Genomic DNA, 16,520 nt, shown 5'->3' with positions numbered 1-16,520 from the left:
CTGAATGTGTAGGCCTGACAGGCAGTCTGATCCCGTGAGTTTTCCACAAGGTCGCTGGTGAATCTGATGCTCCCGGTTGGGGGCCATGTTGGAAACGCCTGCCTGTTACAGCTCACACCAGCCCCGCCAGGGAGGGGGGCCACTCTCACCTCGCTGTCCAGACGTAGAGCCTGGAGATGAAGATCAAGGACTGAGCAGAGGGCAAAGGCTGGGGGCGGAGGTGTTCTGCCGACCAGACCCGCTCCTGGGGCCGCCTGGTCCTTGGCGTGCAGGTGGGCTGGATCGCGGCTCCCGCCCCCCGCCCCTCCAACACCCGCCCGGCCCTGCCCTCCCTCTTCCTCAGCCGCCCGCACACAAAGCCCCTTTCACGGACTCGGGCTCGACTTCTGCTGCTCCGGAGGTTTGGTTAACCCCGTTAAGAAAACAAACAGCTCCTGGGCCGGCGGGCGCCGCTGGGCACAGAGGCTGGATTCTTCCCCTCCCCGCGGGCGGGCGGAGGCAGACTGACCTGCCAGCAACCTTGGGGCTAGGCTGGGCCAGGACTGCTGCTCCCGAGGGCTGGGTGGGGGGGCGGGAGTGGGAGCTCTGGTCACCTGGGCAACCTTGGACAACACTTTTGTTTCTGGGTCCTTATCTGTACCAGGGGAGTTGTGTGTAGACTAAATGACACCATGCTGGCACAGTGTTAGTAAGTAAATGTTAGCTATTCTTATTTGACTGAATTAGATGAATTCGCTGTTTTTGTAGGCCAAAACTGTGGGGTTTTGGAGATTACACATAGTTCATCTCATATATTGTTAATGATTCATTTTTGAAACAACAAAAACAAATTCTTCTATTCCTTTCAGTATCCTAAGGTTGCAAGTTTAGCTTAAACACACACACACCAAAAATCCTATTAGTTACTCCAACTACTAACTGTAATCAGGCTTTTCCTGATATTCTAATATTGTACAACCAAAAAAGAAAAAAAAGAATTGGAAGCAGAGGTTGGTGTAAATAAGCAACTGTCCTATTCATTCTAAGTTTCAGAGCACTTAACTGCTTAATAAATACATCTTATACATCTGAAATAATAAAATTTAGAAATTTATGTTGTAAATATTGGATTTTGGTGTAGACACCTAAAAAACAGTTCTGCTGCTAAAACATTTTAAATGATTAGCTAGTCTAAATTCATCATGTTATAGATGAGGAAACAGGTGCGAGGAAGGGAGAAGCGGGCTGTGGACAGGGCTGTGTTAGGAAGGCACCTCTGACAAGCACATCCTGCCCAAGCCCTGAGAGCAAAGTTTGGCCCCAGGTTAGGCTGGTGCTGTTTCTCAGGGGACTGGTAGGCTGCAGCCAGCAGTGTCGCTCCTAGGAGTCACCTGCCTCTTGCTGCAGGACAGAAGCACAGCTGCTTCAGACAGCATGATACCAGCCAGGGCAGGGGAGCTGCGGAGAGCACCCCAGCCACCTGGCGCCGGAGCAGGAGCTTCCCGGGAAGACCCTTCTGGCCCTACAACAACTCACTCCTAACTTCCCTTACAGTGGCATGTCAGGGGAACAACCTATCGCCCCTCTGGTGTGCTGGCACGGGGGTTCAAGGTACTCAGGCACCCTCAAGTCACAGGAGTTTATCATGAGGAAGGCTGTAAGACCAAGAACTAAGGACAGCAGGTAAAGCTGCGGGGGTGCCCATAGCAGCAGGCCTTCCTGACTGGGAGGGGCTGCCCTGCCCTCGACCCACTTGAGCCTTGGATACTGTCTGGGGTTTCTCAGCAAGTAGAGTTTTTAGCCTCTGCCATTAATGGTCCCCAGCTACTCACCCAAACTGCTTCTCCGTCTTCCAGCTTCTGCTCTTGCCACACACTGAGCACATCTGGGGAAAGCACCTCACAGAGTCAGAGAAGTGCAAATGCCTACCATGTCAGGTGGGCAACTTCTTGATAGCCCTGCTGTGTGAGTTTGTTCGACCTTTAAGGAAACAGCTTAGTGAGTTGGCGTTTAGATCCTCCTTGTCCATCTTCAGATGTGGGATATCGGAGTGCAGACAAGCCGAGCCAAGTAGACTAATGTTCAAGCCTTAGCTCTTCGGTGTGACCTTGGGCAAGCTGCTTAAGGTCTCTAAGCCTCAGTCTTTTCATATAGATAATGACGCCCACCTGGCAGGGTCATGGCACCGGGTGTTTCACACCCCTGCACCCACTGGCACGGGAAGGTGTTTACCACATGGCACCTCGTTACAGGGTCCTGGGGTGGGATGGGACTACCGGGACAGTCTGGACGCTGCCCTGCACATTTCCTGGCTGCCAGGTGCCTCATCACTTTTTTCTGGTGAGGCTGCTGATGTTCCCAAGGAGAGACCCACTCCTGAGCCCCTGTGGCCGTTTCCACTGTCACTCATAAGAGAAGAGGAAGCTGAGAGCACTTGAGCTAGAAGGGGGCAGTCATTTGGAAACAATTGTCACATCCCTTTAGAGAAAGGTCCTATTTCAGATGGGACAGGGTTTTTTCTTTGGGGTTTTTTCTGGACCCAGAATGAATCCCACAGAGGCTGAGCAGCTGGCCTCCTCTGAGCAGCCTTGATGTTGGGGGTGGGGAGGATTTCTGCCCCAGAGGTCTGGTCAGCAGAGCCAGAGGGGCATTTCCACAACAGACAAAGGCAAAGGGGAGGGAGGACGCTTATCAGGGGCAAGCAATGAGGCAGGTGGCTATCACCTCCCACCTGCAGGCCTCACCTGGGGCACTGAACACCGATTCTGCCAACCACTGCAAAGCCTGTTAATCGCTCAGTGGTGTCCAGCTCTTTGTAACCCCATGGACTACAGCCCACCAGGTTCCTCTGTCCATGGAACTCTCCAGGTACGAATACTGGAGTGGGTTACCATTCCCTTTTCCAGGGATCTTCTCAACCAAGGGACTGAACCAAGGTTTCTTGCATTGCAGGCAGACGCTTTACTATTTGAGCCACTAGGGAAGCCCACAGCAGCACAGCCCATCAAACCCCAAATCAGGTCTATTTCTGAATCTCGAAGTGGAGGAGGGACCTAGATGAGTATCCGTCTAAAGTAACCACGATCTTAAGGAGTTCAGAGCCATGGAGGCTGGTGAGATAACATTACAATCAAGGGTGAGAAAGACCAGAATTTTAAGGAGAGAGCGAAGTGCTAAGTCAAGAGCTATAAAGGAGCCGGGGCTCCCACTCCAGTGGGGAATAGGGTAGGGTGGAGGGTGGCTCAAAGAAACCTCCCCAGAGAATGTAGGCCTCAAAGGATGCAGTGGGTTGTTTTCCCACAATGAAAATAGCTTTATTTAATGTTTATGATTATAAAAATAATATACAAATTCCAAGCAATATCGGATAGTATAAAAATTTTAAATAATGCAAAATTCCATCCCTGGAGGCAACCACAGTTAACAATTCAATTAACATCCTTCTCATATATATATATAATTTTATATAAATGCAGACCATATCATACATGTAATTCTGTAACCTATTCTTACTCAAAAATGAGTTCTTGCCAATGAATATAGCTGTATATCATCTTCAATGACTGTATAATATCTAATTGCATTATGTACCATAATTCATTTAATCCCTTCCTGCTGTACATTTAGATTGATTTCAAATTTTACAGCTGTAAACAGTGCTATGATGGGCTTCTTTGCATAACCATCTTCATGGACTTGGGTTTCTAGAAGTGTCTATGGGAATCCCCAGTGAGTGTCCTGACACACCAACCAGTGCCCTCATCTCTATTTACTCACACTTTCTTCCACAATATGGAAGGCTGGCTGTTTCAGACAGGTGTAAGTTTAAGATTGAAGGGAGGGACGAGGGTTTGAGATAGGGTGCTTCAGGTGCAAAGGCCACCGATAATAAAGGCTTCTTATGCTACACAGCAGTGGCGAAAGAAGGAGAGTGTGTGGAGTCTGTTTCTGTGAGGTACGCACACTGCTGTGAAGGACTAGGAGATAAACAGGGAAAGGCGAGATGGAGTCCTCTCACAGCAGGCTGTGAAGGCCAAGTGGCAAAGCCCACTGTTGGAGATCATTCAACAGTTACCTACATAGCACCTATTTAAAGCCCAGATATTTTCAGGGGTCACAAGGTTAAAGAGATGTTCCACTTTGGAGAGTTTATTGTCTTAATGGTTTTTTTATGCCTTAAATTGCTTTCTGTGCTTCAGTGACCTGCCTCATCACGTCCTGTTCTTTGTAGCCACTGCGCTCCTATGGATACCCTAAGGCCCAAATTAAATATTACAGAATTTTTGTTTGGTGGCGATTGCCAACATTAAGCCACACAACTGGTATCACAAGACATTGGCAGATGATGGCACACCAACCCTAGGGCCAGAAGACAAGGATGAGTTGTTCTAGTGCATTTCTAACTCTGAGCTCTGACCCAACTCTTCCCCAACGTGGAGCTGAGACTTTTAGCCAGTGACTCATTAAGGCAGAGTGTCCTGTTCAGGCATGGGTCAAATGTAGGAAAGGAGGGAATCACCATTCTCTTCCTTTTCTACTCCTCCCCCTCCCAAAGGCTGCTGGGAACTGGTGGGGAAAATCCCACCACCTTAGGGTCTGCTGTTCCTCAGAATCCATGGTTTTCAATCCCACGTGGGCTCTAAACATGCTCAGCAAAGGACACTCCTTCCATCACCATGCTCCTTTCTCAACCAGTTGCTGGCCCCATCTTTAGATTTCCACTATCTTCTCATGATTTTTCAAATTTGAGATGCACAGACATTCTTTATTTTCTTTAGGCTTCTCAGCTACAGGTGCATTCAGAATGAAAATCACTCGGAAAGAGCTCAGCGTTACAAATATCCACATGCAGCACTTCCTATCATTTCTACTCCTTAAATTTGTTCTGTTGCTGAAGACCCGTTCTGAATGCTGGGGTCTCTTCAGCTTTAAGCCCTCACCTTCAGGACTGTGGAGTCCAGAGATACATGGGGGAAATAACCCACCGGGAAGCAGAAGTAAGACTCATATCCACACCTCTTCTGTAAACCACTTGACTCAAAATAGGTCAACGAGGTAGCCGTGTCTGAGAACATCTGGATTGCCATGCAGGAGGTCAATCTTTCCTCCCCAGCCCCAGCAGCGAGGCTCCTTGCGCTGTGCGTTTTGCATCTGCTCCCAGACATGGCTGATGGCTACTCCCTTTCTGTCTTCTGAATTCTGTTAACATGTTAGGTCTGACATGCCTTTAAATGAAACAAAGCCAGCTTTGACTTTGTATCTCCCTTAACTCTCCGCACAGTCCTCCCTTTTCATTCAGCCGAGGCTCTTATGTGAATGACACGGTCATGCACCTGCTGTCACCACTGCTTCCCCGCCCATTTGCTCTAAACCTATTTGGCCTCCCGTGCTACCTATGTCATGACCGTTCTCACCAGCCACCCTGAAGCCCAAGTCAGAAGTTCATGGGTCATGCCAGCTGCCACTCTCTTCCTCAGGCCTTTCATCGTATCAGTGAGCAGCCCCCAGGGGCTCTTTGCTGCCACTGACTCCTCTCCCTGAGCCCAGACTCCATTACTACTGCCCTCCTCAGCACTCTGGCTGACTCTCTCTCTGTGCCTCCAGCCTTGTATCTTCTGATATGTCTATATCACAAATGTGACCACGCTATCTCCTACTTAAGTCCTTCCAGGAGCTGCCCACACTTGCAGGGTCATGTTCAAAGTGTACCACAAGTGATAGGCACTGTGTGATCCAGCTCTTGCTCATCACTCCATGGGCCGTCCACTGACTTAACTCTGGCCACATCAAGCCACTGGTATTCCCTAGATGGGCCCACCTCTCACGACATGACACAGGAAGGTAGATGGTCCCGCAGAAGGAACAAAAACCTCTTCACCTTGAAGACACAGTTCAAGCATCCCATTCTCCAATTTCTTCCTCCTGAGTCTCCAAGTGGAACAACTCCATCTTTGTGGCCCTATCCCCGCATACAGGCCTCTGGCTCAGTATGGGTAAACTGCTATTGGTCTTAACTTGCAAGTTCTGTACAGAAATGCACAGGCCCTGAAGACAGCTGGCTCCATCAGCCTTGGGACAGAGGAAAGCTCTGAGAAGGAAGCTTTGACAACAGAAGGGAGTCTGTCCCCAGGAAATAACAAAAACAGACTTACATCAAGAGGATCACTGGATGGAACAAAACAAAGCAAAGAGAAAGTTTAAAGTTTTCTTAGAGAGTTAAAAATATGAAAAAGGGAGATGAGAATAAAATTTATGGGGCTACTATGAATTCATGATTTTTTATTATTTATATTATCTATCTCCATCCCCTCAATATTTCCATATATATTTACCTACAGTTATTTCCTTGCTCTGTCTGCCAAGAAAAGCCTAGAAGCAATGACATTCTAGTAGCAATGGGCACTCAGCACCCAGATCTTGATTTCTTAAGATCATTTTCCATTCAAAGGAATCAAGATTCCCTGGCAAAAAAATGGCTGATTCCAAGGCTGGGGCTAGGAAGATACAAGGTAAGTCTGGAACACCTTAAGCCAGAAAGTAAGAAAGTGTTTTTTTAAAAAAATGAAAGGGACATATTAAAAAGACATAGGAGCCTGCTAGAAATCTGGGATGGTTTGAGAATCAAAGCAATACCTAGCAACTTTGAGTAAATAGGAATCCATTCATCCATACCTATAAACAAACAGATTAATAAGTAGGGAGGAAGATGCTTTCCTTTAGAAGTAGAATGTCAAACAAGTGTAGAAGAAGCTATGGAGTTAGAAAATCACACTGAATGAAGAACAAAGTATGTACATGACGTCAAAGTGTCTCCCTACAAGTAACCTGTTACTTACAAAGGGGAGAAGTCAACTTAGAAAGGGGAAGTCTGGCAGACTTTAACTTAACCAAGTGATCACAGAGCTAACGTCAATATTAATGGGATCAAGTAACATCACCTGCCAACTTAAGACACACACAGAGGACACATGACTTTTGTGATGTTCCTGCCCGACATGCCAAACCCTAATCTAGTCCATGAGACCAATCCAATTTGAGGAACATTCTACAAAATGTGTGGCTGTATTCTTCAAAAAGGCCAAGGTAATAAAAGGAAAGACATCTGAATTGAGAGACACTTGTAAGCATGTATCACAACTAAATGTAACACATGATTCTGCACCGGGAAAAGGGAATCACTACAGAGGACAGCACTAGGACACCGAACACAACTTAAACAGTGAGCATGCGCAGATAACCGCATCCTGTCAGTGCCAGCATGACGTCAGCATCATACTTCCCGCTTCGGCCAAGTGGTTACAGTTATAAATGTGGAGAGGAAGTCCTTTTTCTTAAGGAAAGGCTTACTGAAGTTTTGGGGTAGAGGGGTAACAATATCTACAACTGACTCTCAATGATTGAGAAAATACAACATGTAAATACAGATAAAGCAAATCGTAAGTCATAAAGCAAATGGGGTGGTAAAATACAAGTACTTGGCAAGTGGGAGTTCTTCGTGATATTCCTGTAACTTTTCTGTAAGTTTAAAATCATATGAAAATTCTAAAAGTTCCCAAACAAACCAGCAATCCAACAACAAGGGATGAGTCAGAATTATGGTACAGTCACTCTATGGAAGCCTTAAAATTACAGAGTGTTACAATAAACGTCTGTGAAAATACATAACAAAATAGAAAAAATGCTTATAGCTTATACAGGGTTGAATGATGAAAGCCGGATACAGAGTATTTTGTGTCCATTATTATAACTAAGCAGAGCAAGAATATAAGTAAGATTGGAAGGGTAATATCAAAGGTGGTAATAAGGATATTAGGGGGAAGGGAGAGATTGAGTGACTTTTCCTTAAAAAAAAAAAAAAAAAAATCAGCATATTGAAAAAAATACTTGCCAGCATAGGCACTCCCCCGTCAGGCAGGTATGCTGGAGAATACTGGAGATCAGTGCTATTGACTGCCTTCTCTTGCCTCAGGCTGCCCCACTCCAAACCTTGACACCTATCCCTCACCCCAAGAACGGATAGATACCATGGGTCTGGAGTGCCCTCAGCAAGGGCATCTGAGGGTGGTGGGGCTAGGAGTATGAGGCTCCCCTACAGGCAGTCTGCCAGCCCTGCCCCACACAGCAGCTTCACAGTCTGCTCTGAGCAGCGAGCTTAGCAGCTGCGGACACAGCTGAGGGGAAGCCCAGCAAGGGCACATCTGAGACTGGGCCTCCCTGGCCAGGCCAGCACAGAGACCCCTTTGAATGCCCTTGGCTTGTGCTTACAACACCAGGGCCTCTTGCTGACATGCTCTCTCCTGGGCATAGACTGTAAAGCTTCTCGGAACTCAGAAGGTTTAGGAACCCTGGGATGACTTTTATCTCAAGGCAGAGTGCCTAGTTCTGTTGTCAGTGGGGTCAAGTGTTAAGTCCTTATCAGTCCTTTACATTTTTAACATAAACCAGTCTACTGAGAACCTGCTCTGATGGGTGGCAAAAAAGAAGTTCAGAACACAAGGCTTTGCTATCAGAAGGCAAACTCTCAGAGAGCCCTGGGCAGCTGAGAGAAACAGGGCAGGAATAAAAATGAAAGTCTGCCTCCTTTGCAGGAGAATTGGTTTTGTTCCTCTTATTAGAACAGACGTGTTTAAAACTCCTTCCCTAAAGAAGCAGGAGTAAGAGTTAGTAAGAGACCCTCAGAACAGGCAGCTGGGGTAGAGAGCGCAAAGGAAACCCCAGTCCTGTGGGGAAGCAGGAGCCAAGGCCCACAAGCTCCTGTGGAGAGGAGCTCATTACATGACTACTGGGCACTTCTTGTTTAGAGCTGCTTCCCAACTGTTCCCCAGCCTAGAGCAAAAAGCACCACCATTCTCAGTCATGTGACCCGATTTTAAAGTATTTTATTACATAATCTTTTCATGGCACCGTCAGGAGTAACAGAAAACGTTATTCCCAGTTCCTAACCACATCCTGAAAAATATACATTTGTATTTATATATTTATATCAATACTCCACCCCATCCCCTAATTCCACCACCTAGTATAGGACTTTTGCTTAAAGCAAGAAACTATTCTTTCAGGTAAGAAAATATATATGGAAGCTAAGTGAAGTAACGGTTAGAGGGACTGGGGACAGCTCGGTCGTGGGGGCAGGAGGGAAGGGGTGAAGTCCAGGCTGGGCAGGATGCATCGCTGGGCCCGGCAGAGGTGGAGGACTGTATAAAAAGGCAGCGTCAGGCAGGCGGCTCTGGTGTCCTCGGTCCATTAGGAGATGGCCTTTGCCTCAGGAAGGAAGGCTTCCCAGTACTTAGCCAGCTGCAAAGAAGTGGGCTCAGTAAGCAAATGCTCCCATCGAGTGGCAGAGCCTGAACCTGGAAGGGGAGTAAGCCAAGGCACTCCCCCAAGTGCCCTTGGCCAGCACAGGGAGGCCTAGGATGACGCCAAGCTGAGGAAATGGGTATGCTGAGAAGAGACCCTGGGACAGACCAGCTGGCCAGCCACACTACCCTTACCTCTCTAAACTGAAGGAAGCATCAAGTGCAAGGTCTGAAGACAGTCCTGGTTCTGCCCCAGAGGAAGTACCCCCGTGGGGGCCACAGCTTGGCTTAGGTCAGTCAGCTCCTCACAACAGGGTCACTGTTCCACATACCGATTGGGGCCTCAGCCTCAAGAGGGCTAGGTGGTATTAGGGGGTTACAGGGAGAGGAGAGTTGGGATTTGTCCTTAAAAACTAACTCACTGTAGGATTAAGGCTATCCTGCTTATTAGCAAAAGACCCTACTAGATGCTCCACATTAGAGAAACATAAGGACTTAGGACTTATGTTCAATTATTGATCAAGCAGGGCCCAGACCCCTGATGTATGCCAGACCACCCTGTCACCAAAATCTCAAGTATGCAGCTGGCCCAAGCAAGCAGGAGAGGAAGAAAGCCATGCACAAGTTACGTACCTGCTGCTGTGAATACAGGAGTGTCTCGAGGTACTTGATCACATGGTTTCTGAAGTCCTTGGATTTCTCTTTCTAAAGGAGACAGGATTCTACACTGACCATCCGGACAGTTGCTCCTTCCCCTCTTGACAGGATGGTGATGTTTTTGCTGACCAAGGCTGAACACAGCCTCAGAAAGGAGAGGTAGCAGCTGGATTAGCTACAATTTCCAGCCCAATAACCTCTTGCAAGGCTTTCTTGAATGGTGGCAGGGTGGGAAAGCGAGGAAAAAGGACAGGGGAGTAGAGGGGTTATGACATGGCAAGCTTTGTTTTGTGTCTAACTGCTCTGATCCAGCAACCAGTGGAGGACAGCCACTTTGCCTCAGGAACAAACACACAAACGTGAGCACACGTGCGCACACACACACACACACACAGCCATGCTTGGTCATAATAACTGCCAAGTCGCTGGCACTGCCGTCTGTCTCCCTACTCAGTAGAGACATGGCCAGAACCAGCACTACCACTGAGCCGGGCACTGCACACTGGTGAGGAGGATCTTCTACCTTACCTCAAACCGTATCACTTCTTTTCGGACCACAGTTGAAATCCTTTCAAAGTCCCTTTCATACTGAGTCACCCGAGACTCCCACTGGGAAGAAAGAGGAAAGAAAGGATCCCTTAACATATTATGGAGTTACTATTAAGTCTTTACCTCTGAACAGCAACTGTGTATCTGAGACCTCAATTGGTCACTTGTTTGTCCCTGTGGGTAAGATTAGATATGGAGATTCCACAGGTAATCCAGACTCCAGTAGAGGTCACCTCTGGAACTGGCTGGGAAAGAGGTGCCATGTGTCTCAGGCCAAGTCTGGTTCCTAAGAAATCTAGTTCCAAAGAGGCTCCAGTTCAGGTACTTGCCAGCAAGGCTGGGAGGCCCAGAGAACTGAATTTAATTCTCACCAGAAGGGCACAAGTGAATTACCTTGGAGCTTTTCAAAGACCCAGGCAGGACGGCTCCTGCAGAGATTCTAATTTGGCAAGTGTGGGTGGAACAGGAGAGGAGGAGGGCCCGGTCTCAGGCAGACCCTGGGCCATTCGCAGAGGCTTTGCCGGCCACTGTCCTTTAGACTCCATTAGTTCTCCTGCCTGCTGAGGGGTTCTAAGCAGCTCAGTGGGGTGGAACCCGGACTCACTCAGGAGCCGGAACACCCCTGCAGGTCTGCCTCAGGGGGCTCACCTCTACAATCTCATCCTTGGCCTGCTGCAGCTTGTCAGGCTTGTTGGCCCATAGCAGCCGAGCCTCAGCCTCCCGCTTCTTCTGCAGGGTGGCCTGAGCATCCTGCCAGCGCTGCCACGTCTTCATGCGCTGGTCAAAGGCGGCCTGTGAGGGTGAAGTTTGGGGAGAAGCATAACCAGCCCTTCAGGCGCTCTGCTGGCTCTGCCTTGGGAGGAGGGGGCTCTCCCAGCGACTGTGCTAGGGAAGGGCTGAGCAAGGGCAGGTTCCACAATCTTGTGTTAATGCCCAGCTTGAAGTGTAACGTCCAAAAGCACAAGCTTGGGTAAGACTTCTCTCCAAGGCTCCAGTAGACCAGCGTCATGCTGCGTCATGCTGCTCCCAAGGCTGGATGGCCCAGCACAAGCAGGTGGTCTGATGCCCATGCCCAATCTATGGCTTTCAAACGGACTCCCTGAGATCACTCAGTTCATGAGTCTACACACTTTCCTTAAATGCCTGCCCTGTGCCAAGGGCTAAGAATATAGTGGGAAACGAAACACAGAAGCCTGCTTTCATGGAGCTTGAAGTCTAACAGGAAAGCCTGACACTGTATTACTAACTGCCAATAAGTAATTATAAGAATGCAGAGTACAGAAAAAACAAGCAGAGTACTGCAAAAAAACATTTGAGGACCTAGTTGAGCCTGAAGAGAAGACCAACCTAAGGAAGCATCAGAGAAGACCAGCCTAAGGAAGCAAACTCTATACTGACACCCAAACAATACACAGGGTGAGCTCGACAGGTCTCCCCACCACCTTCAGCTTAACAGACCTTTACACTAAGTAACTTCATCTCATCCATACATCCAACTGCTCGCGGCTATCAAGGCCTTCAAGAAGCTCTCCCAAGTCCATTTGCTGGCCTTCCCTGTTTTCAGTTCCTCGAGGATGTCCAGAGGATGCCTGGTGGACTAACCAAAACATCCCGCACCCCCACTGGCTCTGTAGGCTTCAAGAGGCTGGGATGAAAGGGCTCTGCCTGGGGCAGCCTCCCAACACCGGTCCTTCTGCTCCCCCACCCTGTGAGAGTTCCCTGGATGTTTTTCAGGCCTCCTTAGTTCAGGCCTTTGCCAAGACTTGAACCTCAAGGAATGAAAGGACACCAAATTTATCTTCCCCTGCATTGTCACTGCTGCTTATCTGCAATTTCTAAACAGCTGAATAAAGGATCAGGTAAAGTGTGACTTCAAATCCAACCTAACACCCTAGGCTAACTGTGGTACAGCTGCAGGTTTCAGCAGAGAAGTAACATCTGTTCATCTCTCCAGTCCCACTGCCAGCACATGACCACGAGAAGGGCAGGTGAGGGGTCTCTGAGAAAAGACCAGTTTGCAGTCTGAGCACTAAGGCGAGCTGCCTTAGTAAGGCCTCCCTCACCCCTCTCTATACAGGGTCCCTGGCCTGAGGGTCATATCCAAATGCTCTCCAGAAGCCCCAGACAACACTGCTCTCGGAAAGCATCCCCAGAGAGAACCCTTCCCTGGGGTGGCTTTCTAGTCTAAGCAGTCTGACCTGTTCCAAGCATGCCAGAACAGGTTATTTTTCCAGCCTCTTATCACTCTGGAGTCAGCAGCAAACCAAACAGCAAAGGGAGAGGACAGTGAGCAATCTTAAAGACTATATTAAGCAACTCTGTCACGGAGAAAATGAGTCCTGGGGGCAGCGTGGCTCCTGACAATGCAGGAGCTCTCAGGCTGGGGAGAGCTCGGGGATTGGGGGAGAGGAAGGGGGAGAGAGAGAGAGAGTGAGTGAGAGTGAGTGAGTGTGTTTGTGTGGCTCTGTTCCAGCTCAGAGGCTCAGATGTTCTGGTCCCAACCTGGATCAGGCAGATTCAGGCCCTATCAGGGCAGGTGCCAGGCTCCCTCTTGGCTCCTTCCTCTGTCTCAGAGAGGCCACGCGAGAACTAATCTCACTGCCCATTGAAGCTTCCTCAGCCACTCTGAAAGATGAGGGAAACCAGAGTGCCTTGGTCACCAGAAGAGAAGGTGAGGTGCCTGACCTGAGGGGCAGGCTGCAGTCTTGTCACCAGTGTGGTCAGCACAGCACAGCTCCGGTGACAAGCTCCCTCAGCCCCCTGGCCACACTCCTCCATGTAGCAACACACTGGTTGTGTGGAGTTACCTGGTGGCCCACACTGGAGGGAAAAGTGGAAGCCAGCAAGAGCTCTTACCGGGGCCAAGCTGCTGCATACTATTAGGAAGGCAAAGGCCGGAGGGCTGAGGAAGTCACAGCTCCAAGGGGTCCAGACCTAGGCCTGGGACAGCCTTGCTTAAAGAAAGGAATATAGGATGCTATCCAGCTTCAACAATAAGGAAGGGCCTACTTAGAAATTCAAGAGTGGTCTTTTAAGCTGATTTAAAATACTGGCTGTGGGCCTCAAAACGACTCAGAGATAACTAAGAGTTTAATGGATGTTTCAGTTCACAAGATACTTTCTCTTTTGAGAGTATAAAAACTATACCTACTTTAAGCTATAATGGATGAAACCATCTTGGGAAGAAGCGCAAAGGAAAAGACAAATTAAATCCAGTGGAGGAAAAAGAGGAGAGGGACAAGATGCTTACGCGGACTATGGCCAGGAGGCGAATATAGTCACTCAGGAGCTCCGCGAGGAGGAAGAAGTCATTGTTGGCCTGTTCCTGGTGGAGCTGCTCGATCTTTTCTTCCACCTCAGCCAGCTGGGAGAGTGCCCGTGACAGTGCTGTGTTGTCCTCAGAGCTCCCAAGCATGGCGAGACTCTTGGCAAATTGGGCCGTGTTCAGCGCTAGCTCTGGCAGGAGGAAGACAGCAGAGCCTCTGATCTCCCAAGGAAGAGGGACAAGTCGGCTGGCACTGCCCGGGTGCCTGAGCGACGCTGGCCCCTGCGTGTCTGGCAACCATGGGCTCTGTAATCTGGCCATTTACACCAGAGCCAACTGAATTCAGAAAGTGAGGGCGATGTAGCTCAGGCACACGAGCAAAGAGAGGTGCCTGCTGCCCTCAGTTTCCCTAGGCTAGGCTTGCTTGGATGGAGCAGTGCCAATGCTCCTGGAGAACTGGGGCCAGTTAATAGAAACGGGCCAATGGCACAGTTCTGACTTTCACATTAGAGCTCACAGTAAGCAGCCTGCCTGCATGAGAGAGAGTGTATGTACACACTGCATAGTCTTGCGTGCACCAGAGTAGAACAACTTTTCTGTGAAGAGCCAGGTATTTTAACCTTTGCAGACCACATTCGCTCACTCTCCTTGCTCCCCTCCCCCACCCTTCCATCCCATCATCTCTTCAAAAATGTTAAAAACCACTTAGAGCCACAGCAATAGGTCCATGACCAATAGGTCTATGGCTAGATATGACCCAGCTGGGTCATATTTTGCCAACCCTTATATTGGTCTCCATTCTAATGGTTTTCTGCCTGTTTAGACTTCTGATTATCAGCATGATTAAAGCATTCAAACTAGGCAAATTTCACTAGCTCTTAAGCAAATCTCACCAGAGAAAGGTGAAGAAGGGTCAGGAGACATACATGGTTTCCAGCATTTACATATTTCTCACTGGACCATGTAGCTAAGGCATGTAGCATCATTTTGGATATAAGCCACCAACTCAAATGCCACCAACCAAAGCCCACAATCCCAGGTCAAGCTGTAACTGGGACGGCTTCTCTGCACTCCTCCCAGGTAAAGAGTACAATGCCTTCAGCGGCAGAGGCATGTTTCCTGTCAGGAGATGCATGGCATTATCTCTTTGATCAGAACATCAAGGACCAAGTGGGTTGAGAATTTCAACTTGAATGGCTGAGAGGTTTGGGAACAACATGCCCTCCCATCTCTAGCTCACTGCAGACATCAGTTTCCCCCCAGCTCCAAGTGCACGTCAGAAGCTTGTTACCTTTCCTGTGGTTGACTAGAGTTTCTACAACGGCATGCAGTTTCCGTAAGCGCTGCTCCTCACACTCTACCTCCTGGAGCTTCTCCTCAAACCACTGAAACACAAAGGCCCAAAGCTTTAAAGGAGGCTACTCATCATAGAGCTGTCTTTTCCTTAGCAGTTTTTTTCTTCTTTTTTAAGGGACTGAACTATTGTAAAAAGAAAGTCTCTAATCTCAGAAATTTCAGGACTCCTCAAGGCTTCTGACCCATAACCCTGAGGGGACTGGGGAAGCTGAGAGGCCCAGTGCTACTCACAATGTCGGATTCATTCATCTTGATGGTCATTTTGCTGACCGCATCTGTAGCTTTGTTGAACATCTTGAGGAGACCAGCGCCACTCAATGTCTGGGTACCCACAGCACGTGGCAGCTACAAGACCAAGAAGGCGGGGTGGCAAGTTATCTGCTGCCCCTATTTTAGGTTCAGAAGAATTAGTATCCATCAGATGGCATGCCCCAAACTTGCCAAATAAATTATCTGAACTGTAGGCTGTTATTTTCAAGGGCAGTTAGACAAATCCTTAACTAACAATGTGGAGAGAAAAAAAAAATCAAAGGACCACATTAAAGAGAATCAGCAAAACTGTCAGCTTTTGATACTGTGTGCAGAAAGACAGGCAGTGTGTGTTATGTGGCCAGGTGACCTCATATTGAGATTATCTGCCTACCCAGGCATGAACTGCTTAAATACCAAATGCTTTTGTTTAAAAGTCAAAAGTTCTTTTTGGATGCATACTCACACACAGCTAGACTTAAAATCTTGAGACACTTTGAAGCTATAATTCCATTCGAATTTTCCTCAGGGAAGAAAGGAACATAATAGATTGAGGCTACTTTTATGGACATCTAGTTAAGTCAAGCATGCCAAATACTTAGAAACAATTTGACTAGTTCAGTCTTCCCACTCCTTTCCTAAGGCAGGAAAAGGATGCTGAAGAATCCATAGTGTATGTAGTATGCCACGCTGAACAATTAGATTTTAGTGCCCACGACTCTTGAGAGTCTTAACTCAGGGCCATTTTGCCCCCTACGGGGCAGTTGGTCATGTATGGAGATAATTTTGCTTACTAAAACTGGGGACAGGGGACTTCCCTGGTGGTCCAGTGGCTAAGACTCTGTGCTCCCAGTACAGGGAACCCAGATTCGATCCCTGGTCAGGCAACTAGATCTCGCATGCTGCAATTAAGAGTTCACATACCACTACAAACGATTCCACATGCTGCAACAAAGAAAGATACTGCCAAAACTAAGACTCTGGACACAACCAAATAAAAAAAACCTGGGGACAGGAGGTGGGGGAGGGTACTGGCATCTAGTGGATAGAGGCCAGGAATGCTGCTAAACCAACAGTGCACAGGACATCTCCACAACAAAGGATGATCCAGCCCAAAATGTCCACAGTGCCACTGGAGATAATCCCTGCTCTAGGGGCACCAGGCAGGT

General features: G+C 48.3%; 1 protein-coding gene across 4 annotated transcripts in view; it reads right to left on the bottom strand.

Annotated features, from left to right (window-relative positions):
- Positions 1–3,254: 3,254 nt before the first annotated feature.
- SNX1 (sorting nexin 1) overlaps positions 3,255–16,520 on the bottom strand; it is a 38,365-nt gene continuing 25,099 nt past the window's right edge. Inside the window, exons 9-15 of one of the 4 annotated variants that reach the window (XR_005718706.1) lie at positions 15,334–15,447; positions 15,038–15,131; positions 13,732–13,937; positions 11,130–11,273; positions 10,461–10,541; positions 9,909–10,144; positions 3,255–9,273 (exon numbers count right to left, since the gene is read on the bottom strand). Coding sequence is in view for 2 of the 4 variants with exons in the window: in XM_040226718.1 (XP_040082652.1) it covers positions 9,266–9,273; positions 9,909–10,077; positions 10,461–10,541; positions 11,130–11,273; positions 13,732–13,937; positions 15,038–15,131; positions 15,334–15,447 (816 nt within the window). In the remaining 2 variants the exon portion in view is untranslated. The remainder of the gene's footprint in view (positions 9,274–9,908; positions 10,145–10,460; positions 10,542–11,129; positions 11,274–13,731; positions 13,938–15,037; positions 15,132–15,333; positions 15,448–16,520) is intronic. The other 3 variants (XR_005718705.1, XM_040226718.1, XM_040226719.1) reach the window with 3 other exon arrangements.

Source organism: Oryx dammah, unplaced genomic scaffold (assembly GCF_014754425.2).
Source record: "Oryx dammah isolate SB20612 unplaced genomic scaffold, SCBI_Odam_1.1 HiC_scaffold_26, whole genome shotgun sequence".
NCBI lineage: Eukaryota > Metazoa > Chordata > Mammalia > Artiodactyla > Bovidae > Oryx > Oryx dammah.
Note: the sequence above shows the minus strand (reverse complement) of the source record. Positions and strands in the feature narration are given on the sequence as shown.